Here is a 25,121-nt window from a genome sequence, read left to right on the forward strand (position 1 = left end):
CGGCATTTAATATCTCATCGACACCTTCTAAATTTAAATACCTTGTCATCGTCGTGTTCTAACGCAACACCAAAGTTTTCTTTCTGCGGGGGTGGCGTCATGTTTCGGATAATCGAGGGACACGGGCACAGAAATTCAGCGTGTACGTAATTGGAGACGTTGCACCGTCGAGAAGAGAGGGATGGCAAACGTGGCACCTGAACGTAAGTGAATACGGAGGAAGGAAACAGCTGCGGGACGAAGAAAACAGTCGAACGAATTCGCCGTAGCTGGATCGACGCCTCCTCGAGAAGGCCTCGAGCAGCATGCAGTCGACCTTGAAGATCGAAGATGATCTTCCCTCTCGAGAGCGCGCTGGCGCGCGTATACGGTGTTGCTTGTTTAACTGCTCGCGCTGGTCTCGCGTCGGAGAAATGCTTGGGAGGAAAAGTTCCTCGCGGGACGTCGATTAAACCGCTGCGAGCTACCGGACACCGTCAGTGCGGATGCACCGCGTATCCTGCGGTGTGCAGGCTACGATTTCATCTCTCTATGTGCTTTATTCCACGCTGCCACGGTCTCCATGCTGATGTATGAAAAGTTTATTTATGGGAGACGTGGCTCGTTCGATCACGCGAGAACCGCGTGACGGTAAAACACAACGAGCTGAAACCCGACTATCATTCTATTCGCCGGACGTTAAACGACCAGGAATTAATAACCGGCGCATACGTGGCAAAAAATCTCGAAAGGTACGACCACGCCGGGCGTTGTTCTCGCCTTTGTTGTTTATCGTTTCTCCTTTCTCTACCTCAGTTTGTTTTCGCGGTTCTCGCGTACACGTAGAGGAAAACGTAGACACGATTGTTCGAAGCAAACAACTCTCTCTCGAGAGAGAGCTCCAACGGAACGAGCCACCCAGCGCAAGCTCGGATTCAGTTTCCCTTGATTTACCAGGCCCGCTTGGATTTCTGCGCTTCGAACAATTTATCGTATAGGATCTTTCCCTATTTTAATCGGAGAATCTGCGCTCGGCTGATAAATTGCCGCGTTTGATTTCCCGAGTTCAGATTTCACCGACGATACGGGAATAACAGTAGTAACGGTGATTTGTCTTGGTCACTGTCGGTCGGCCGAATCGCCGATTACCATCTTCCTTCTGCCCTTCGTGCTCGAAAAACTAAATCACGCTAAGGTTCTTCATGCGTGTATCTTTCGCTTTTAATAATCTCGTAATAGTGCGTTCACGCTTCACCAGGGAAAACATGCGGAATAACGAAAAGATGCGTGCATTCGACCAATACTGGTCTTTGCTTTACGAACGGCCCTACGGGGATTAGATCTCGTGAAAACGAAGAAAGAGGAACGAGGCAACCTGGCAAGTGAACAAGAGAAAGAGACGGAGAGTGGGGTACTTGAGGCCGCGTGGGCCGCCAAGACTGCATTCCTGTAGGATCAAGGATCCCTGCTTGAGTCGCGTATGTGTAAGTACCTTCTGTGTACGTGTCTCTGTACCCTGTCTGTACTGGTGTAACTATGTACTTGTGTCTCGATGCCAGACCGTATGCACAGGCACACGATTACACTCGGACTCCCCCTCACGAGCGCGCACACATACGCAGCTAGTGCGCGAATGGTCGAAGAGGGTCGTCGTTGTGGCCATGGTTCGATTGTCAAGTATCGAATCCCCGCGGCTTTTTTCCCTGCCACGATATACATGCCTCGGTGTGCAGTAGGAAGAAGAAACAAGTTTTTACCTCCCGATGACACTGACGTACCAATTTCCTGAGTTCCAGTTCCCGAATCTTTATAGCCGGCGGACAGACCGCGACAAAATTTATTGGTCGCTCCGGCGAACGTTTCGTGCGCTGCCAGTACACACGCAACGACTGCGCGGCCAGCTGCCCAGGGTCGAAACCGAAAAGAAACGGACGCGTACACGCTCGGTGGATCGATCGTTTTAATAAGAACCGTACGATCGACTCTCAACCCGGGGTCTTGTAAAAATGCCACTCTGCTCGCTATCAATAGCCGCTGTCGGAGGAATTCAGAAAATGTCACACGGAGGCAGAACGAGTCGTAGGAGTTGTATCCAGTGTTTCAAGAAAGCGACGACGTCTTCGAAAGGAATCGAAGGTGGAGAGTAAAAAAGCTGCTCGAAACGGAGAGAACAAGCTCGTTGGCGAGCCAATGACGAACGTGCCTTGACCGGTGTTTAACGAGTTAAGTCACGAGAACGCTCTAAGGACTCCTCAAGGACGATTATCGAAAATAGTGGCCGCTTTTCCATATTTCGCGTGATCGGTACACGGGTGTGCGCGCGTGGTAAGAGTGGCAGAGGTCGTATGCTCTCGCGCGCATCCCAAGCCGTTCGTTGGCCTTTCCACGGATTTGATTTCCTTTCAAATCGACGCCGTATTCCTGGCTCGTCCATGCAGGCTGCGCCGATGGAAACTGGACTGACTGGGTTTAACGGCGCGTCTTTAAGCTCATGTCGGTGCCGGTCGTACGCACGTTGTGCGTGCACGCGTGTACCCGTGTGGCCGAGTGCGCCACCGCGCGCTCTTCTACAAGAGAAGGAGACCGCCGCGAACGCTGGAAGAACGTGTGTGCAAGTGTGCACACACGAGAGTCCCCCGAGAATGTAACCACGTCGAATCGCGTCGTGCGTCAAATAGAACGCAACGAGAGAGAGACGATCCGCAGCCTGCAGCGGATACCATTGTGGCCGGTTGCATAAACCCGCCATCTTGGTATCCTCAAGGACGCGCATCGAATCCTAAGGTCAACGCACTCGACTCACATCGGGTGCCCTCCACCTCCACCATGCTTCGTCGTTGTCGACTTCTTCTTCTTCTTCTTCTTCTTCTTCTGGGCATCTTCTCCTTCCTCCTCTTTTTCGCCGATCTCCCCTCTCTCTTTCTCCTTCACTCTCTCCCCGTTTGTCCCTCTCGCCGTGCTTGCTTTCCTCGTCGTTTCCCCTCTTCTTTCTCCTGCTCGTTCTCGCGACCGAGCCAGAGAATCTCATCTGGCCACGAGCGGGATGTCACTGCCATTAATCCCGCCGATACGGCCCTGGCCAGGGTCGAACGGAGCCTCGAGCCGTCTTCCTCGTTTTCTTCATCTTCTTCTTCTTCTTCCTCCTCTGCTGCCTCTCCTGTTCCGATCCTGCGACCTCCAGTTCTCGTATAGAATGATAAACGCAGGATATTCCGCGAACCGTATCCCCCGTATAAAGCAGTAGGTCGTACGTGGGTCGCCGTTCAATCTAGGCCGATTACACTGGAACTCGGTGTTCGAGAGAGCTACGACGACGCAACGTTTCCGATTCGAACGTCGAAAAAGATACAAATTCGAGTTACGACTCGAAAACCTACGAAAATGGAATATCTAACCGTTTCTCCCTTTCTGCTCTTCCGACGTTCCATTCGGTTGCGTCATGCTATGCCCGTCCACGTTCGTTTCACTCCGAATCTCGTCCGAGGAGGTTCGACGAGATCGGAATTCAAATTTTTACGTGGCGGTCACAGGGATACGCGACTCGCTGCGAAACGCGCCGGCATTTATTTTACGTAAGATCAAGCAATAAAACTCCGGAACACGCGAACGGCCGAAACCTCGGACTCCGTGAAGGGTGGTGAGCAACCGAGGACCCATGTCGGTGACCTCTTATCGGGGGAACCGACCTCTCCGTCCTAAGGTCGGCCAATGGAATTGCCCGGGGCAGACACGAAGGTGTTAAAGCCTTTGGAGTTGCCGTACGAACACCAAGGGGACAGGTAAATCCTGGTGAGCTCAGGGCAGCCAACATGTGCAAAAGAAACCAGAAGAAAAATCAGCAGCTGGGAAGGCGAAGAGGAAGAAGAAGGAGAGAAAGAAGGAGAAAAGGCGTAAGAATAAGAAGAAGAATAAGAAGGCGAAGACGACGATGCAAGAGCTGACCCCAGCCATCTTGGCCCGCGGGGTTATTCTATTTATATCTCAGCCTTAGCTATATTTAGCTCACGAGAGCCTGCAGGAAAGCGAATGACGGAGGAGAGAGTTTAAGGGCAAGGTGAACGGAGAAAGAGGAAGATAAAGAGAGAGTAGGGAGAGCACCGAAGGGCCTTGTCGATGGTTCGAGAACGCAGGGAAGGGAGAGCTGGCCCAAGAGACTTCGGCAGAGAAAGGAAGAAGAGCAAGTGTTGCCTGATGCGAACGTGTCAGTGTAACCGCCCTAACGAATACGTTAACACAACGCCGAATCCGGCTATTTTGCGACGGTGTATTGGAATATGTACACTCTTACACGCCTCTCGAGTATACCGAGCGTGTACATGACGGTTTCGGCCGCGTCGATGAAACGCGTGTGTACAGGCACAAACCTTGCCTCGCACCTGCGCGTTATAAGTAGGCGCAGCCGCGTCGTATCCGCGAGCGTGGCTCGTGAATAAACGCGTGAGAATACGTCGTTACTTAAAAGGTTTTTTCGATGGTAGCAGACGCAATAGACAGGCACGCGTGCGTGTACGTGAGTGAGTCGAGCCGGTGACAGGTATAGCACTTTCCAGTGTCGTACGTTGCATTGACGTGGATACATACCGAGACGTCCGCCTCCGATTGTACGATATTCTCGTGCTTTATAGAGCGCGCTCACTCTCGCGCGCCAGGCGCGTAATACTTTTCGCCGGAGAGCCAGCTGGAACGGCTCTCGAGTCATTGTTTATGCGCTGGCCGAACATTAATAAACAACCACCGAGCAGATATGAGAGCGAGAAATATGTGCTCTGTGCGCTCGCTTTTTTGCTCCATCAACCTATTCGATCGGCGGCACCATGACAGCCGCCGTCGCGGCGGCTCCCTTGGTGTCGTTTCAGCGTTATCGATCCCGGTGGACGGTTGTCGATCACCGTATCGGCTGGTTCCGCGGAGAATTTCCCTATCGAAAGAAACTCCGCCGTTACTTTCATCCCGTGTGGAAGCCGACCTATGTATTCGATTTCTCGTTGTTCTCACCAGGAAAGAGAAACGCATTCCCGAAATTGCAGGATACGCGCAGAAAGTCAGTAGAGGCAGTAACAGCGACGCGATAGACAGCTGACCGTCTTCGGGGCGGCAATATACCCGTGTCGGGCTATCGAGGTTATCGCGGTCTCCGCCGTAAATTCAGGGCCCAACAACCCTGCTATTCGCGTCTCTTTCTCATCCTCTCTCGTTCTTCGTCTCACCTTTTCTATCTTTCCTGCTTTCTCTGGCCAAGCATACAGCGAGGACCGACGAACTCTGCCTACATCGGTATTTCGCGGGTTGCGCGAGTACAGATCCTCTCCGTGACGGGGAGCACGGCTACGTGCAGCATGAAGAGGATCTTATACGAAGGATGAGTATGAAGACAACCATATATCCCAGACGTACATACTAGCCGCATACCAGTCGTGGACACTTACAACCGGCGTAAGGATCTAGCGTCTTACTATGGTCGTGATGACCGGACATTCGCGGGGGCACCGGCAAACTGCTGCGTTAAATCATCCTAGCCGAGAGTGGTTTCATCTCGAGGACTATGAAAGGAGCATCGATATGTATCTGAACGCGGGGTGGCGGTTTTCTTTGCTCGTTCGCGCCAGCTGGTTATGGGGCCGGCGTGCGCGAGAAAATGGCAGGAAAAAGGTTGTCGAGAAGCGAATATCGGGACGGCTCTTGTGATCCAGCGTAATCCTGTTGATATTGTTAGCGTAGAGATACAAAGTTGAAGTATACTCGAGTACCGTCTGGCTGGTTAATGTACCCGGTTACAGAGTACCCGAGGTTGATCCAGTTCGAAGATAAAAATGAAAGAAGACACGTGGAAGCAAGAGCTACGTCACAATAGTTGGTACAGAATAGAATATTATTCTAAAACAGACGCGATGCATCCAAGTGCAAGTACCTTCGTCTCTATTTACCTTCCAGTGTTATTGATTAAACTGACTGTACTCATCGAGATTCGACATCGCAGCTCGGCATCCGTGTTCGAGGAAGTCGTCGAGAGGAACATACGCGCGCAATGCTCGGCAAAGCTTAAAAATCGGGGTTACACCCCGCGGGGTGTATTCCTCCACAGGAAATTGTACAATACCGTGACTGCGAATTCCGTGTGTTGCAAGCGGTCAGAGCCGACCAACAGAACCGCGATTCGAGGTTTGCGCGGCGTGCCGCGTGTTTTATAATTTCATCGAATGAATTGGCATTAAGGTCTGTCGTAACGCGCGTGTACAAGCGTCGGCATCTGCGCTCGTTCGGTGACTCGGCACTCTCCGCGAGAAACAATCTGCCTGACTGACGTGCAACGAAAGTACAGCAATTTGCAATGCAATGACACTCTTTCCTTCTTTTTTTCTATCTCCGAGGAACTACGAAACGCCCGTCGGATTTCTCAGCGGCGGAAAGCGATGTCGAAACGAAATCTCGAGGTCGTCGTTGTCTCGTTACGTTCAGGACGATGCACTGTTCGCAGCGGAACGCGCTTCCGTTTCGACGCATTGTGGCGCAATCTTCCAGTTGATGATTCAATGCTCGTGGAGGCTGTGCTCGCGTCCAGGACCGAACACGAGAACGTGGGGAATCTTAGTCGCGAGCTACGCACAGCCAACGACTCGTTTCGTTTTTGTCGAAAGCCGTGTTGGGACGAAGGGTGTTGAACGTGCCGCGGGCTAGCCTTCGTAATTCCCTTTTTCGACGCGTTGTTCATCATCGGGGGAAGAGAAACGGCTTCGTCTCCCAAGTGGAGAGGCTTCCGCGAAGTTCCCGCGACCGCCGAGACGAGTCCCGGACAAAAAGGAACGATCGTCTAACCGTGCTTCGAGTAGCGATTCCCTAGCGCGGGAAAACCACCGCCGCGAAGAAGAAAACCGCCTCTGGCGCGAGTCACCGCGTGAAATTAATTGCAGCGGCTCGGTGGTCGTTTATTACAGCGATATAAACGTGGCGGCGTGAGCGTTCAAATTTCTTACAACTTTGAATGCACCGTGTCGTTTTTAATAATAATAGAACAACGTATATGTTGTACCTTTAATGGACTAAGAGTACTGTAAGAACGGGTTTGAACATTCGAAAAGGGAGCAACCAGGAATGCAGGTACTGTTAAAACCAGGCGCAAAAAACCTATCATTTGTCATACATTTATTCGTATAATTATTTACCACCACTATACGAAACGTCCCGTGTATAACTTGGTCGAGTCCCACGTAATGATCAAGTTTTCAATTACGTCTAGCCCCGAAACACGAACAAAGCGACGGTTACTCACGAGGCGAGTGGGCTTGAACAAATTAAATTAATCTCGCCGCGTATCTGCGGTCGTCGTAGATCAGAAAGATGACTCTGTGGTTTGCATCGACCACGGTAAATCGCTGTCTTGCACGCGGGTCTCTTCCCGCGATGCCAGTGCGTTTGACGGAATTAATTAGAATTTTCGCTCACCTTTTACGACGTTGCCGGCCCTGCTCGTGAATCTCGTTCAGGGAATGCCTGCGTCGATCGCGATTTCGTTTCTTCAGTGTCTTCCCATCGCTACCATAGATCGGCCCGCCCCTCGTCAAAGTACCAAGGTCGCTGAAGGTGATCTTCTCGTGATGGTTCACGCTGGCGCATCGTTGTCGATCATGGCCTTGAAGCTTCACGGAATTCCCGTGGCCAGCCTTTCGGCCGCCATTGTAAGCATGCCGACCGTGGTCCCTCGGCAGACTACAGTACAGATTTTGCGAAGTATAGATGGTCTTCCCGAAGGGCTTTTCGTTGCCGGGACTCTCAACCGCCACGCCGCTGGTCATTTTCGTAGCAACGCAGCCGTCCTGACCGCCCTTCGAGCCGCCTCCTAAATGTTCGCGCAACCATTTTCCCAATCCTCCGCCACTGCTACCGTTGCCAGCCTCCACAACCGTCGAGGAGTCCCCGTTCTTGCCTCTGAAACGAGTAAAGTGGGTTCACGTGTTGAGATACGTCTACCGAACGCGGCATACCTATATCGCAGGTAAAAGTCCATCCCCGATATACATATGAGGCTATACGAGTATAGTATACGAGTACCTATTTCAGTTAGCCAGTAAAATAAATACACATCTATGATATTTTATTTTTTATACGAGAGCAGTATATATTTTATAGTTTAAGTTATGCGAATATTGCGGGAACGTTGTAAGATTTCTGATCGTATAACTAGTCATAAACGAACTATACGCGCCCTTAATTTATCATTGGAAGCCTTCTAAACGTCTTGGAATAACATTTAATCAACTCTTGAATGCTCTTAAAGTAAGTTATTCGCTCTGAAGTTATATCCAACAATCATCAACGAGTAATTTTTATATCGTTTCTTCTTCCATCGTCCTTTCGTGACGAAAATCGAGGGGTGCAAGGTCTTGGCTTTATGGAGAAAAACGAGAAGCGAGATTGTGCTGGCTCGTAAAAATGAGCGTGCCGAACAATCGATAAAAGGCAGGAAAAAGGGAAATGAAGTGGCTTGGATCGCGAGCCAGCCAGTTCGAAACAGAGCGTCGCACAATAGAGATGCAATAATGGCCTCGGTCCGGCAGTTTCGATTTCAGCGTCGAAGTCGGCGAGCCGATGAAGAAAGGCCGTGCATGTAACGAGACAAAAAGTGAAGAGAAGAAAAAGGCCGGTGGAAGGAGAGAGGAGGCCAGCCAGAAGACGAACGAGAGGCGAATGAATGGCACACGGCCTCGGGGGAATCAGGGCAACTGCTTTATAATAATAAGGGCCATGTAGGACGAAAGAGAGACGGAGAAAGAACGAGGGAAGGGTCTCTGTGTAGTTAGGACGCGGTGACCTTGGCAAGGTCATCGCTACTTCTGGCCATCGCCGCTAGGAGCCGCCACCGCGTGGCTTGGTCTCGTCTTACCATTACCTGACTTCGGTTCTTCTTTATCGATGATTCTTTCGCTAGGTCCTCCTTTGTTCTCGTTTTTTATCGAATCATTGTCCTGGAAAATCAACCGTGGTACGATTACTCGCGTGATACTATAGCAGAGAACTTTTCGAAGGTTTCATTCGAAGCGAGTCAGGCACGGTGAAGCGGATACAGAATTGGTGAACCGATCTCGAAGAAACGCTAACCAATTCTTTGCGTCATGGTTATTATCTTGATTTATGACGGGCCGTGGTACCATCGAAAACGATCGAGACGTTGAACCGTTCCAGCAGATAAAACGTACTTGGCGATTCGACGAGACGAAGCTTAATTAATTGCAGTAAAATTAATTAGCCGTGTAACGCAGGTTACTTAATTGACCAGCGAAGAGCGAATCTTAGGCATTCGTGATAAGAGGACAGTCCACCTCGTCGAAAGGCTAATCGAACAGCGAGATCTCGACCCCGGTCAGATGGGAAAAAGAGGAAGAAGGAAAAAAAGAAATGAAAGATACGGCAAGGAGCCAAGTGTTCGAAATGGAACGAGAAAGAGACGATTGGAGGAAAGGAGAAAGAGACAAGAGCAGTAGCCTCCAACCAGGAGTTTCGTGATTCTCTGCGTATTACCCAGTGTGTTACGCCACTGTATAAAATTCCGGTTCTGCAGCCCTCTCCGGAGACCGTTCGCGTACTCGTTCACCCCCCACGCTGTTATCTCCTTTGGCTTTTTTCCTGTCGCTCGTTTTTGTCCCGGGCGTGCTGCTCTTCCTCGGCCCAAAAGCGAGCACATTATCAGAGACCGCTCGTGAAATTTCGCCTCGGCCAATCAACGAGCTCGTCAGGTGTAAGGCGATTCGACCGCGTACCGGGAAGTAAGAACTGGAAGGCGCTATCTTGCCTCTCCTAACGAGAAGGAAAGTGATAACGCATTGGGCAATACCGTGACAGCTAATAAAAAACAAAGGTCAACCAACCACGGGAACCAAGAAATTTTATAACGAATACCTTGGCAATTTATTACACGATGGAAATAGAGTTTATTTAGAAATTTAATAACGAGTCATAAAGAATAATTAGCAAAAGTTGACGTCTTATAGAGATTTAGAAAGAAATTTACTATCAATTATTCCTTGTCGTATGATCTTGTTTGTTTCCATCAAAGACACGCTATGACGCAAAAAACGATAAAGCGATTCGATTTCCGACGTCCGAGACGAATCGGGGCAAATTTAATCGCAACTCGATCTCCAAATCGACGATACTTAGCCTTGGCGATCCGCGATGTCTCGCTCACAAATTTCCATTCGCTAAGCGATGCATTTGTATGCTCTCTGCTCATTCCAGCGAGTCCACTTCTGTTTTTGCCGGGCTTCGTTCCATGCGACTCGTTCTAGTTTATTTGGAAACGCTATGGACCTTCGCGAGGGCCCGAGTTTGGCCAATACAGACGAGCGGCATTGTTCTAGAGCAGCAGCGTAGCCGTGACATTCGCTGATTAATCAATTCGTTTCTCGATCAATTTCTTCATTTGATTCGTCTTCATCCCTACTAGTCTTTGGTCACGATTCACTGACTTCGAATATAATTTCAATGTCAAACATCTTATCGAAAATTTACAAAATGATTGCTATTTTGTCGGTTCTGACGGAAACCCTCGATCTTTCCATGGCAAATATCAAGTAGGAATGAATAATTAGGCGAGGACAGGTTATCAGCATCGCAAGCGTGAAATATAGTTTCCCGCCTCATCGAATCGCCTATTTTTTTACCTAAAACGACAGCCTTGACTAATAACACGCGACAGGTATCGCATAAACGCATATCATTTTGGTTCTATAGAAACTTTGCTCTCTTACACCTTCTCAACCATGGATTATTAATCATCGGTTGACTCTTAGATCACGGAAGCGGTTTATCAGGTTTTCGAGATAAATTGGAGTAACACGATTTTATGGCACACCCTGTATACGTTTGCCCTACACCTTTTCGTGGCTGGATGGCCTGCACTCGGGCTGGTTCTCGTCCCTCTTACTCTTCGTCTCGCTCGCCAGCTCTTCGGGTTTTGTGTGGCTCGCTTCGCGAGATCCTCCGCTTCTTCTTGTTTTCTTCGTCCGTCGTCCTCTACGTGTTCGCCGTTTCCGTCCTTCTCGTGGCACACGGTTACTTCTCTCTCTTTGATACACGTGTCTCTCCTTTACTCTCTGTGGCTCCCCGGACGAAGGCAACGCGCCGCCTTTCCTCGACCGTGTTCCTGTCCTAACTGTCGCTTTGCATCCTTCTCCACGTCGATTCGCATCCGTTTCCTCGGACGTCCGCCGATTCCGGCCCTTTTCCAGGAAACCGTATGACGATTTCCTTTAACAATTTAACATCATCGAGGATGTGCCGTTGCTATTCTGCGTAATCTTGTTGAGCTCGACCAGACTCAAGAATCTCAAAAGGCGCCCACGCGATATATTCCAAGGTACGATGATAAGAAACTCGATCTGCAAGAGATATTTTTGTCGAGTGACCGACGTGCGTCTCTTATCGATCGAATAGTGTTATTAGTACGCGCCAGAGGCTAGTTTCAAGAATGTTTAAGAGGCAGGACATGAATTTCGATGGAAATTGAAAACTAGTCGCGGCTCGAGAAAACGGCATGAGCTTAACGACACTCGAGATAAACGCTTTCATTAATTAAATAAATTCCACTGTCGAAGTGTGGTCCAATTTAGAATTCATCTGCGAGAATTCCAACTTTGAAAGCTTCGAATCTCTACATCTCTTCCCTTTTAGTTCAAATTTACATCCTCCATCCTATCTCGTCCCCAAACGACTTTACCAAAGTACCCGGAAGAGGACCCGAGAGTCAGTGCAAACGTCGGTCCCTCTTTCACTCCCTTATACGCAAAACCGGCACGTCTTCTCCAAAAATCAAAACGAAAAGCGAAAGTCTCTCGACCAATATCTCGACAAATGGTTACCTTCCTGGTAGCAAAGGTCAAACGACGAAGAAGGAACAGAAGGACCCGACCATTCGTCGGTTTGCTTTTCGTCCGAATGCAAAGACACACGGAGGCCGGTCAAACGCGAGCCGGCTGCCCGTTGCTGAATATAACGCGCGCATTATGTGGCTGCGTACCTATTTGGCGAAATTCAGCGTCAGCGTGGCAGTCGGTCGGCGCCTTTGAACCTCGACCGTTCACCGTGATACCTGGTCGCGGAAAGGCACACTCTCGCGGCCACGAGGCCACGAACCAGGACAATGCACCCGCTGTCTTTCCAGCGGATACTTCTCGTTCTGTGGCAGAGTAGTGCTTTAAGAGCACGAAGCTGCGTTCGTTCTCTATCCTTTCGGAGGGCTTATCGATCGTGATCGACGTGTACATCCGTGACTCGGCTTTCACGCAACGATGTCGCGTTGCGTGCCACGAATTCGTGGTGCGTGCACGCCGCTGCGTCGCCTCTCCATATATGTTCGCGTCGCGAGATCAGGTCAGATCCATGGCTCCAGACCTGGAACGCCAACAGATCCCTTATCTCCGCTGACGACGCTCAACCAAGTGTACCGACGTATACGATACGCTTGTGTATCGGTTTTACTAATGCCCTGGCTGTTGTGACAGCCACCGTACACCGTCCTGAAGGATTTTAGGCGCGCCGGAATGTCGGACAGCAATAAAGCACTGCCGGAATTCGTAATTACGACTGGACGGGTCACGATCTGTCACCGGTCGCAAACGATTCCGTTGTTTCGCTCGAACGATTATCTAGTGACTCAGCGGGACGCCACTTCATCCTGAGTGGTCCATATTGTTCGTCCCGCTCACGGAAGCGTTCGGTTCATCGTCGTCGAAAGTTTCAACGAACGATCCGGTGAACGATCCGGAGAATAATGCAGCGAACGTCGCGGATTCGCGAGCGCGTGCCTCAATGGGACGTCGTAGAAGTAGGGAAAACGGCGAGCGTTATTAACCCATTACCGCCCACCGATTGCTGTGGCAGGGTTAACATAATTCATGAAGCTGCCAGGGACTATAACGGAATTATGCACGCTAATAGATTTCAATCCTCGGTCTAGTCGCGTTGGTCGACGCACGACAAACTGTTATTAGCCGACCGAGCGATTAATCAAAGCCGGTTCCACGCGAAAACGCGTTTCTCCACGGTTCCAGGTTTCAGGAGGTTTTTCTCCTATCGTCGCGCGCTCGTTTCTCGTAGCTCGTTGGCTTCGTTCGACAAGATGAACGATACACAGGCGAGCGTGTTCACTGTGGGTCGCTGTGCGTGGACGACGCTTCACGGCGGTTGCGTTTTTCAGATCAAAGATAGCAATTAAGCCTTCGATGACCGTCATTTTTGTCGAGTGGAGGCGCAGCTCGTCGACCACGCTCGTGCGTGTTATCCGGGATATCTGCGCGAGCGTACACTTCCGCGACCCGTGAATTATTTTTTGCCACTGCTTGCCTTGCTGCGTCACCGATCGAATTAAGCGACTTGGAGTTCGTTACATGCACCGGGTCGTTCGATCGCCTAAAGCGATTCGACACGCTTGGAACCACATTGTTCCCTGCTTTCGGGCGCACCCTTTTGAAGGAATTAAAAATTCCAATAAAAATATTACGAATAACAACAATACACCGTGTTCACACCTAGAGTGTCAACGAGGTGGAAAAAAGGACAATTGAGAAATAATTTGAGAAAGCACGATGGTTTATGGTCTCGTTAAAGACGATGTTACCTACTTGATAGAATCATTTGAACCGTTTGCTCTCTTCCAGAAACCACATTGATCAACTGCATAAATTGAAAAATACAGGCAAGTGATGATGTTACAAACACCGTTTTTCAAATTAATCTTAGAATTTACCATCATTTGTATAAGCTTCGAATATAAACGACTAATGAACTTACGCAAGTAAGTTATTTGTATGTAAGTAATTAAATATCGCAAACTTGTACGAGTGAATGTAACAGAAAGAGATACGCGAAGATTCGATCGTCGTGACATTTTACGCCTCGACCAGAGACAGAGGTCGTGATCCAGATTACTCGTCCCCTTCGTATCTGCTTTCTTGGTGGCGGCTGAGGTCAGAAAAGCCGACGGTTCGAGTGGAAGACTGCATCGGATTCGACAAGATCGTCCTCGTCATCGGTGAAGTCCACCGCGACCCTCCGTGGCAAAGGTCACGAGGTAAGGTTTTGTTTAACGGTATCGTCCGTCCGTCCACGATGCTAATACCTCTCGGTACACGATCATTACTCGGACTGTTGGGACACTGATTGGCTCGTTACGTCACACGATCTTACGCTAATGATCCCAACAAGGCACCGGATATCTTCGATCGATTGGACCGTTTCGGAGGAATGTGAACGGGTTACGAGCTACGCTTGCTCGACTATGGATCATGCGGGAAAATCGATCCGATTTCTTCGACTCGAGGTCACTCCCAGTGTTGAATTCCAAAATACAAGGTTACACCTATGAGAAAATACTTATGCATATCTATCGTTGCGGTTTCGTAAACTCGTTTTTGCCTGTCTTCGATTTGACACGTTGATTTATCTATGTTCGGTATCTGCGATATAATTCCATTGCATGCTCTGCTCCAAAGCAAACAGAGTAGCTATCTACGCGATTTAATCGAACTTCTTCTTTCGCCATTCTTTTAATATCGTCTTTTATTCGAACCGTTTTACGGTTTTTTTCTTCGCGTGTAAACGTATTGCGATATTCTTACGCGTAATACGCTAATAACCATCGACGAGTGTATTTATCGAGCCTGAGTAAAACGAGAATGTGAGTTAGTCGTATCTGTAATCACGAGTTTTATGCTCACAGATGAACGCGCGCAATGCGTTCCTAACCGCTAATCGCATAATTCTGAAACTCCTGCCTTCTAATTACATTTCCCCGTAATTTGTTCTAATAATCGTTCGTATCGTTAACTCAATTAATACGACGATAACTTCCACGTATCGACGAGGCGTTTTTCTGCGATTCGTTTTGTCCGACACACGGAGTTCCATAAGAGCCTGGCGATCACGCGAACAGTGCCGGGAATTCGAGGTGGCCGTCACCTTTTGCCAAGCATTCGCCGATAATCGCGCGAACGGAAATTATGCCCAGGTAACGACGCGGTGTTCTTGCGGGGCACAAAGGTTCGACCGCTCGTGGAATTCTCCGCGCGTCACTGTGTCGCTATATTTCCCGACAATGAGTAGTAAAGCTTGGTGATATACGCGAAAAGGGACAGAGGTGTCGGTTTTTGCGCGGCGCGGATTCGCGACAGAGGAAACCAGAGTGGAAGAGGCTCCTTTTGTAGATGGAGGATGAAAGTCGAAGAAGGGGAGAGAAAAAGGGAGAACGCTCGCCTGTGAGAGGAGAAAAAAATGACGGTTGTCCTGCAGCCACGGCTGCAGTCTGTAAAAATGTTTCGCCGTACAGGCAACCGACAGGAGCAGAAGCAATAGTAACGAACGCATTTGAATACCGCCTGTCCTTGGAGAGTATTGTCTGCTTTCCTTCTTCTTCTCTTTCTGCCTCCGTGTCTTTCGCTTCGCCGCTGTTTCTCGATTCTCTTTCTCTTAGCTCCGACTAATCTAATTATACCGACTGTTTCTGCATTGCGTATGTACGTTTGCAAGTGCGTGGCGCAAGTCTTGTCGAAATACACAGCTACTTTTGCTGAAATTAGGGGAAAATTTCGGAAACCGCCATCAAGGTATTTTCAAAAATTTCAATTAACTGTATGAATCACAGCATTTCACTCTGCATTGTCCATTATCATAGAAAGTGAGTGAATAAAAACGAGAGCAAGGAACTGCAGGGATTCCTGTAACGTCCTAATGAAGTGCTCGAGTCAGCGCGGAGGAATCCAATCAAGGATTATAATTGGCTAGCGATTTTCCACGATTTCTCGATGTTGGCGCGATAACAGCGCGGAAGAAGCGATGTAAACTATAATCTCCGGACGCTCCTCCGATATACGCGTAAATGTCTAATCACGCGGGAGAGGCAGGGCGTCGGATTTATAGGAGCGAAAAGCACCGCAGGAGACAAAGTTGTGCGAGCGAACGTGCAATTAGCGGGAATGTAAATAAGAAGATTATAATTTCGCAGCAGATGATCGTGGATATACCGCGGCATAGCCGCGCTCCTCCTCTTTAACGAGTTGCCGCTCGCGACCTTTTTGCGCCAGTCAAGCCGGCCGACGCAGGTTTTCATATTACGCGCGCGAGCGCACGACACGGAGGGAGGAGCAGCCGATGGAGCAACAGTGGGCGTGCATATATTTGCTGTCAAACTATGAATCCGAGAGCTCTTTTATCGTGAACGCGTCTTATAATTACACCGTCCGGGTCACGCTCCTATAAACCACGATCTTAACGCTTCTGATCTTTCTATGCAATTCGAGCTATTTGTTCGAGAGATTTCCATCCATGAACCATGTTTTCATCTCGAGCGAACCTTGGAGAGAGAAAGAAACAGAGAGAAATTCTCCGAGTTTCGAAAGTTCCTTAAAATTATACTGGATATGTTGCGCGCTAAGTACCATATTTCCTGATGTATTTATCTCCCAAACGCTCGTTTATTCGCCACTGTATACGCCGCATAGTTTCTAGTATTCGAACCAGAGAAAGTGGGGATTCGATTTCATCCGGTAAAATCCTCCGTCTCAATGGCACATCGGTATTCTCTTAAACTCTACGGTTGACTGTCCCCAAGGCGGCAGAAACTAAGCTCCAAACTGCCGCATTACCATCTCTTGCGATCTACGTGGCAACAAGTTCCCGGTAGACAGTGGTATTCTCGGCAGCATCTAAAATCGAAAGGTATCTAGAAGCGCATCGAGGCTACTGCGATGTGCCACGGGCGGTCGTGAAAGCGTCACATGACCGGTAGAGATCGAATAATCGGCGCGGTATGCCAAGCGGTCGTGGAAGCAACGAAATGTTTAGCCGCGAAATGGGAGCGTAATCGTGGAACAATATGCACGGGAGAGCGGCTATACTGTATCCCGAGTGGAACGGGAGGCAGCGGCGCGAGCAGCCGGTTACAACGACACTCTGTGTAAGCACGAACGCGTAGCTGATGTACATACATTTCCGCGAGCGTTACATGCGCTATGGGTGCACCCCGCGTGCGCGACGTAACGCGGTGCACCGCGCCACGATATAAACATACGTGTCTTATGGTTCTGCGCGGTTGCACGATGCGGTACACCTTGGCCGCGTATCGCGTACACGTGTTCACGTACAGTTGCTCACGAAAGTATTCGTTCGTACATAGAAACCTTCTATGAATATATTACGTATCTTATACGCAACATTTTGAAATTTTATTAGCAGTGTAACGAGACTCGGCTATCGTGATTATATCGGTAAAGTTTGAAACAAATCTAAAACTATCGTAATTGTTCGTTTATCGCGTTCTTGTGACTCGTGCAAATAACTTTTTTTGCCTATACTCGTACAATACTACTCGTAGATAATTTTAATCGATTAATTTTCCTTTTTGATAATCTTGACTTATTAATTATCTTGTTCTGTATGAAATCGGTAGATATTCCAATATTTATGAACAAGGGTGTACGTACGCGCGTTTAAAGTCTACGTTCGTTGCCGGTCGACAGCGCGCTCCGGGGCAAGCGCAAGCAACGCTACGTGGGCTCGTTATGGTTTCTCCGGCTCGATAATGCTCGATCGAAATGACCCCGCCGTGAAATACGTAGCAATCACGGCACCGCGATATGCACGACGAGGTGTGCGTGACCCCGTCGACGAAATGCCTGAGACGCGTACGGATTGAGACTTCAGGCGGTCTTAGAGAGTTCTCGATACAGACATAGTCTCGGGTACCATCGAGTAGCTACGGTGTATGCTTACCGTTTCCTTCGCGATTACTTCTTGGAAATCTTGAGAAAAGATGGGACACTTCAAAGAATGAAGCTACCAACGATTCGTTTGCTTCTGGTTACAACCAGCGGAACGAAGGAAGTTCGAGAAGTCAATCCGTTAAGCGAAGTACCGGTGTAAGAAGATACAGACATCGCAGGTTCGAAGGTTGACTCTCCATCCTTATAAAATATTCATTACACTCTGCTACTTTCAGGTCATTGGGGCTGCTGTTGGAAACGCGACCGCTTGCTGTTACTCTCACGGAATTCGATCTGGCGCTATGTTGATTAAGTGGATGACAAGTGGTTGCTGCCGGGACTCTCGCTTTACGGCGTGCTTCTAGAATGGCTTCGATCCGGTCGTGATTTCGAGAGGCCGGAATAGACACGACTTCAGGAAACGATAACTCCGGGTGTAAAGAAAAATCGTTCTCCGGGTTAAGGCGTGAACGTGAAAGTGAATTTCTTTAAATTGCTAAACTCGTACTGTGATCGATAGAAAAAGATAAACAAAGTCGCTATATATAGGTATCCTTTAGATACGTTACAATTTGTGACAAAATTCTTTTAACCAGAGATAAACGACACGATGCGATGAAGTTATTTCAGCAAACGTAATCCAAGATCACGACTACTGTTTCAAACGTTTGACGCCAATTTCCAGCGCTTCATGGCGGATCGACGTATCGTCGCTGGAAACGCGTTAATTACAACGGATGCTCGCGGAATAAATTTCGCGATGGCGGAAGAACGTCGTCCTCGCACGCGAAATCGCTGTAACGATCTACGAGGGATCGTTCTTCGTGGCTGAAGTTTATTTTTGCGCAGAGTTCGAACGAGGAAGTGGACGATCCGATGATCGAGCGATCGTTCTTCGGGGGTAATGCAACGTGTAAACAGCGCGTGCACAACTCGTGTTCGCGAAAATGATACGTGCGCGTCGAAAAAGGGAGGAGCGCGAAACGATGGGGGCTGTACGAGGAGGTTCGATCGAGCGAGGCACGTCGATTTGTTTAGGTGAAATTACGTGGATGACCTCGACCCCGGGTCGAGCCGGAAACACGCTGCTATAGTTCCCGTGGTCGGCGTCGACAGGCCCCAGCGCATCGAAGGGAAGATTAATAACGTTTCTTCGCCCTAAGAATAACTATACAAACGGCCCACGCAACGGACTACGTGCTGTGTTTGTATGATAGCCTAGTATTTCGTCCGGTAACTACGAATATGTATTACGATTTTCGTGGAGAAATACCGGAGATTTTATATAAATAATGGAAGATGAAAATTTAATGATTATAAAAGATTTTGGTGAAAAACAACATAATTTGAGATATTGGAAGATCGTGTATCATCCTAACTACTATATTTAACATTTTCGCGTAATGATGTAAATTCTCTTGAACAAAAAGCTCACGTTCCTAAACACATCAGCACCTATTATTGGTGGTATACGGCGGCTGACTAGAAAATCGTACGAAAGCAGCGCGGCAAGGAACGTGTTAACCAGGGAACGAGCGATAATCGCCGGCGAACGAGTTGGTAGAACACATTGAATCGGTTAATGCGACAAGAAACGGCGATGGAGCACAGTTATGCCAGCGATTTCACTGTAATCCGTCGCAAATTGGTGTAACGGCGACCGAACGATGCTGGTATCACGTTCACCGTGCGGCTCCGGCTTCAGCGAATAATTGCGCGGCCGGTTTATTTTTAATTGAATTACACGGGGACGCCTCTCTACACGGTGCTTCCCGTTGGATAACAGTGCCACAAAAGGCAGCATGATCCATGATGCAAGAGAGCCGAGCGAGTAGAGTTCAGATGGCGGCCTGACTTCGACCTCGCTGGAATATAATCGACCGGCGTGCTCCATTTCCCGCGAGATCGCGTCGCCGATGGTTACCGAACGGCTTGGCACTCGGCACCCGGCACCGATGGAAGGGCGAATGGAAGCGGCAACCACACGAACCTCCGATCCTTTTAAGCGACTCGGGTTTGCACGAGTTCTAGCGGAGTTCCATGGGTGGAGCGTGGTTCACGAGGTCGGGTCAAACGGACGACTCTAGTGCAGCCGACGAGCCTCCTTGAAAGACGCGGATGCCTCGGAGATCGTGACGGATAGAAACTTTTCCAGAGAGGTTGGAACTCCTGTGTTGAGAATGAATCGAGAAAAATTTGTTTCATACAAATAAAATACGCGTCTGGAGCTCCGATTCGTTGTTCGTTAGTGCGCTTTTTATTTGCGGGAGCTGCTAATTTGGTATTGTAATAGAGTGGAAAAGAGAATGAAAAGAATAAAAGAAGGGTAAAGGTGAAGGAAAGTAGGTTTCATCTAGAACTTGTTAAATAGTCAGCAAGGTAATCGAGCGACCCACTGTTTTAAATGCCGGTAATCAACTCTAGATAGCTTCTATTTGAATAGGACCTACAGAAAAGTCAAGGTAGCGTCAATTGTGGGGGTCGCAAATAATTTTCTACGTAAAGCTGTATGAAAGAAATGTTGGCTGAAGGGTTCCCGCGAATTCCCGTTAGCTTGACCATTTAGTTAAGCCATTCATTTCGCTTTTCTTTAGAACATTCGCGGCAAGAAGAAATAAGAATCGAACGAATCCCCTCGGGCTTTAATTGCATGTGCAGTATGCACTTGCCCGCCGGTCTTCTTGGCTTGGCTGATTCAGTCTCCCCGATTGCACGGCGAGCTTTATTAAAAACCTTTGTTCACGACGCGCACACGAACACCTCTAATCGCGTATCGCATACACCACCACACATGGGGACGCACAAAAGCTTCGGGACTTGTCTGTCAAAGCAGTAACGTAAGAAAAATCCTATTAACCGCCGTAACGAGGTTCCCGCTAAGCCGATTGCGACGCTGATTAGACGCTGGTGTAAAATGACATGCTAAAGTAATTAGGATCGGTGTAATGTGACGTATCTCGCGTCGCGAATCTCCCTTCGTGGCTCAGGTTCTTCGTTACCCAATTCTAGATACAGTTTCGCCTTCGAAAATGCTTCGACACGTAGTTTCCCTACCTAACAATGATCGAAGAAATGCATAGATACGTCACGCAAAGTCAACCAGAGAGAACCGCATCAGAAGTTAAGGATTGCGGAAACGCAATGGCAATCGTAAACTCGGTTAGAAACGTCTTCCGAAGATTGTAGAGAAATTACGGAATACACGAGGCGTTAGATAGTAGCTTAAATACGATATTTAGGTGGGCGGATGTTAGAAAGTCTGCGAACGTGGCTGCAGTTTGTTGATCGCGTAACAGCCGTGCATCCCATCTTATCCGCATTCGACAATTCGCCAATTACTTTTACGTAAGTGACCGATGATATTAACCCGCGAGACGTGGCACGCATCTGCGCCTTTCGACTCCTATTTTTCATCCACGACATTCACGATATTCGCTCTCTCTCTTGTCGCGCAACAATTAATTACGCTGTGACGTAAATCACGCGACTATGGCATTTATTAAGAGAGAAGAGAAAAAAGAAATTCCTTTTCCACGTGGTTTCGTTGTATCCCTTGTATCCATATATCAAACAATTGCGTATAAATAATTCAGCTGCGATTATCCGAGGAAACGAGTCGAGGAGCATCGGCAATTACGAAAGGGAGAGGTAATTCGAAGATGGCCGACTAGGAAATTAATAGAACGGTAAGCAAGCCGCAGTCTACCCTCGGTACAGTCCCTTTTTCAAATTGCCGTTCGATCAGTAATCAGAGCTCGTTCGACCGAGCGCGCGATTTATAACTTCCACTTTACTTCTGCGGGAGAATCGTTGGTTCGGTACGAATCGCGCAAGTACTTTGCGACCTCCGGTTCTGGATCCGCGAACATTCAGTTCTATCGATCTGTGGCGCCACGTTAGACCCGCGCTTAATAGTTTCCACTTCGAGGAAGCTTTCGTCCCCGAAGGCTGCGCGATAAATCGCGTTATGGGATTTATCAGGGTGAAATATTCGTTGGCAGTCCCCTTTGGCGAGTAGTGGGAAACATAGTGCACGCGGGCCAAGAACTAAAGAGGAGAGAAAGGGAAAAAAAGAAGGAAAAGGTGGAGAGGAAGAAGAGACGAGCGATCGAGAATTCAGAGAGCAGTCGGGTTTGCCGACCGGAGCGCTCACTGACCCTTGACGGCTCCGGCACCAAAGCGGACGTCACGAGAAACCTTTACCTTCGTTACCTTGCTAGTATTTAAGGATCTTCCTTGGCGTGCCGTACATACGGCTATGCAGGCATTTAGATCTTTATCCGATCCTCCCCGTCAGGAGCGAGTACTCCAGTGAACCTGAAACCTCCTCGAGAGCCATTATCGGTTCCCGAGATACTCACCGCCCGCTGAATTACCTGTGAATTTCTGCCTCTCTCCGTCCTTAAGTGTGCCGTAATAGGCAAAGAAACATAGGCCGATGTTATTCGAATATTCAGCTAAACTTTATACGCCGCATCCACTCCGGCTACCAGATCTCTTCCCGCTTCGTTACCCTCGCCAGTTACCCTTCCTTCTACGTTCACGCAACGAAGAATAATACACCTTAGCTCGTTAACGATCGAACAGTACCGCTCTTACCACCCCGTGTTTGTAATTCCCGCGTTAAGTACTCGGCAATTATTCGAATTCGCGCGTGCAAGCGACGGTCTGGTCGACCCTCAGGACACGAAACTGTTTCGACGTAATACACGGGAACCGTCTTTAATCGAACCAGCTCGCGCAGCTTCCGAGCCAGTTTTGCCCGTTATCTTGACTCATCACTTTCCTTTGAAGACCACCGAAACGACGCGATCGAGGAAGGGGAAGGAGACGCTTCCCGATGTTATTTATCAAGGGCTGCTGTTCCTCGACGTTTCTTGCGATCAGATCATCGCTGATAACGGTACACACCAACGTGGAAGCACGCACGCGCGTTTCACGCGTGTCTTTGGCTTAGTTTCCTGTCGTGACCACGGATAGCCGCGGAGACGCGAACTGTTCGATAGGTATACGATCGCGTATTCCGCACTTTTTTTTACCCTCCTTCGTGTACCGAGTGTAATAACAGAAAATTGCCGTAACGAGAGTATAATGTTCCGGCGAAATGTCAAGGATACCCTTTGAGAATTCGTTCGTTCGACGGCGTGTTTCGTGTCACGCTGCTCAGGAAAAAATCCCTCCTTTTAAAGCCCCGGCGCGCAGCAACAATTGCGACAGCGTCTTTCGTCATTTAGAACGTATCAAATTGGATCGTTGTCGGCGCGATTTTGCATTGTCGAGGAAACACCGTCCACCGACGCGCGTGGGCGTTCGATCAGCCAAATGGATCGCACTTAGTTAACGGGGCGCAAAGTAAATGATAGACCAGAGGTTCTCAGATATCGAATCACATAATATTAAAATAAATGCCTTCATAGAATTATAAATTATAACCAACTGTAGAACATTTACGTTCTAGATTGTAATAATTTTAATAGTGCAATCCCACGTTCGTGCATTTAATAGGAATCGCCTTCTACGGAGGCAGCATTGGCAGCAACTCGCAGTACAGAATCCATGTACCAACAGTTTATCTGTGTAGGATGAAGAAAAGGAATAACGCGTTTGACATCGCCGGTAATCGTCGATTGTATCCGCTGAAACATTCCCCCTAATTTTCGCCGAGGATCAGATGTAATTCCTTCGGTTGATTCTCGCGCTCACCCCTCGAGGAATAGCTGTTAAAACTCGCATTGACCGCGTAGAATAGCCGCGCGGCGTTATGCATCATTTATTCAGTGTACGAAGAGCGTCCGGTGCCGTGTGCGTGTTCTCCCCTGAGGCTCACAGCCTTCAGAATGACATCGACTGTGGGACGTTGGTTCGCGAGACTTTGCGATAGACTCGTGTCAAGGGCAGAAACCAGAGAATCGCATGCCATTTATCACCGCCTGGTACGGACGTATTCTTAAGTGGATACCATTGTTCGAATACTTCCACGCAGATACCATCCGCGTCGATTGCTACGATGGAAAAACGTAGCTGGCAATATCGCATCTACGAGCCTACGTATACATATACAAACTGTTCCGTTTAAGAAGTCATGAATCGAACGAAGTTCACAGAACGGAATATACGTACGGAGACTTACGAACCGTTCCATTGAATCGAAGGAAATCGAACGTTTCCAGAGGACCAAAGTGAAACGAAGCACGACGACGCTCGATCAACGTCAGAATCGAGTCCGCGCAGATCTGTAACTCGATTACGTAAACTAATGATAGACAGCGATGTAGCATTTATGGATTATTTCGAAGGCTCGCTGCGGAAGATCCGAGAGTCGGATAGCGAGGTGCCAAGTTTCATAAGCACGTCCTTGCTTATCGGTTATCCGGATCGGCCTGTAACCACGCGGATTCCTCCCCCTCCCCCGGTTTTATAAGCCATCCAGCGTATCGTATAGTACACAACAATGAAGCACGGAACGGCACGCTGGAAACCGTCTAAACGGCTTATCAGTCTTCATCGGATAATATCGGTGCCTGAACCTGAACGTAATGGTTATGAGTAATAGCCAGAGATCGTGGCGTTGCGGGGTCGGATCCGGTGAACCGTACACGGGAATACGAGATTCAGATACAGGTACCGAACTTGCCGCAACCCGTTACGCATTATCTACCTTGGCTAGCGTTTTCTGCCACCGATTTGTCTATTGTGCCATCACGACACCGCGACGACCACGGTCGTGCGATTCCTTTCAAATTTGTTCCGGACGGAATGCAAAATCGACGAACAATACCCTGGTACCAGTCTGTACCGGTTACGCAAGCATCTCTGGTCCACTCTTAGAGCTCGATATTGCTACAAAGATATTGTTGACGATCTTTCGACCGTACGGATGGATCGATCGACTGGCCGAACCGGGTCCAGAACCCGGATGTTTCTTTCATTAAATCGATTTCTTTTTTCTTCCCTCTCTCGTTCCATCAGCCCATTCTTCGAGCAACGATAATCTATGATCCATTTTGTTGTTTCGTTTGGACGAGTGTTTGTTAAGACACCTATTATTCGATAAACGCGCAATTTGCGCCTTTTAATCTATCGTAAAGCGATTTTCTGCAGTTATTTGTCTACGTATTTTATAATTTTGATTACATATTATACGGTACAGTCAGATCAGTCTGCTTTCAGCTGGTCTGTCTGAAAGACGAAACAGCCATAAACGCTGGTTTCCTGAATCGGCCGCATCGATCAGAGACTACTTTCGCATTTCACGGTTTCGTTTCTCAGGCCGTGCAGAAATTACACGTTAGACGACGAACCTTTCGACCGTTTCTTATTCGAGATTAATCGAACGCTGAGACCGACGGGAAGAGTGGTCGCTCGTCTCAGATGTTCATCGATTTAAAGCTCATT

General features: G+C 48.6%; 1 protein-coding gene across 1 annotated transcript in view; it reads right to left on the reverse strand.

Moving 5' to 3' along the window:
• The window catches only part of LOC126919889 (uncharacterized), a 165,034-nt gene that overhangs the window by 135,701 nt on the left and 4,212 nt on the right, over positions 1–25,121 (reverse strand). The window contains exon 2 of the mRNA XM_050729569.1: positions 7,420–7,902. Within this exon, the coding sequence (XP_050585526.1) occupies positions 7,420–7,902 (483 nt within the window). The remainder of the gene's footprint in view (positions 1–7,419; positions 7,903–25,121) is intronic.

This window comes from Bombus affinis, chromosome 1 (genome assembly GCF_024516045.1).
Source record: "Bombus affinis isolate iyBomAffi1 chromosome 1, iyBomAffi1.2, whole genome shotgun sequence".
NCBI classification, from domain to species: domain Eukaryota; kingdom Metazoa; phylum Arthropoda; class Insecta; order Hymenoptera; family Apidae; genus Bombus; species Bombus affinis.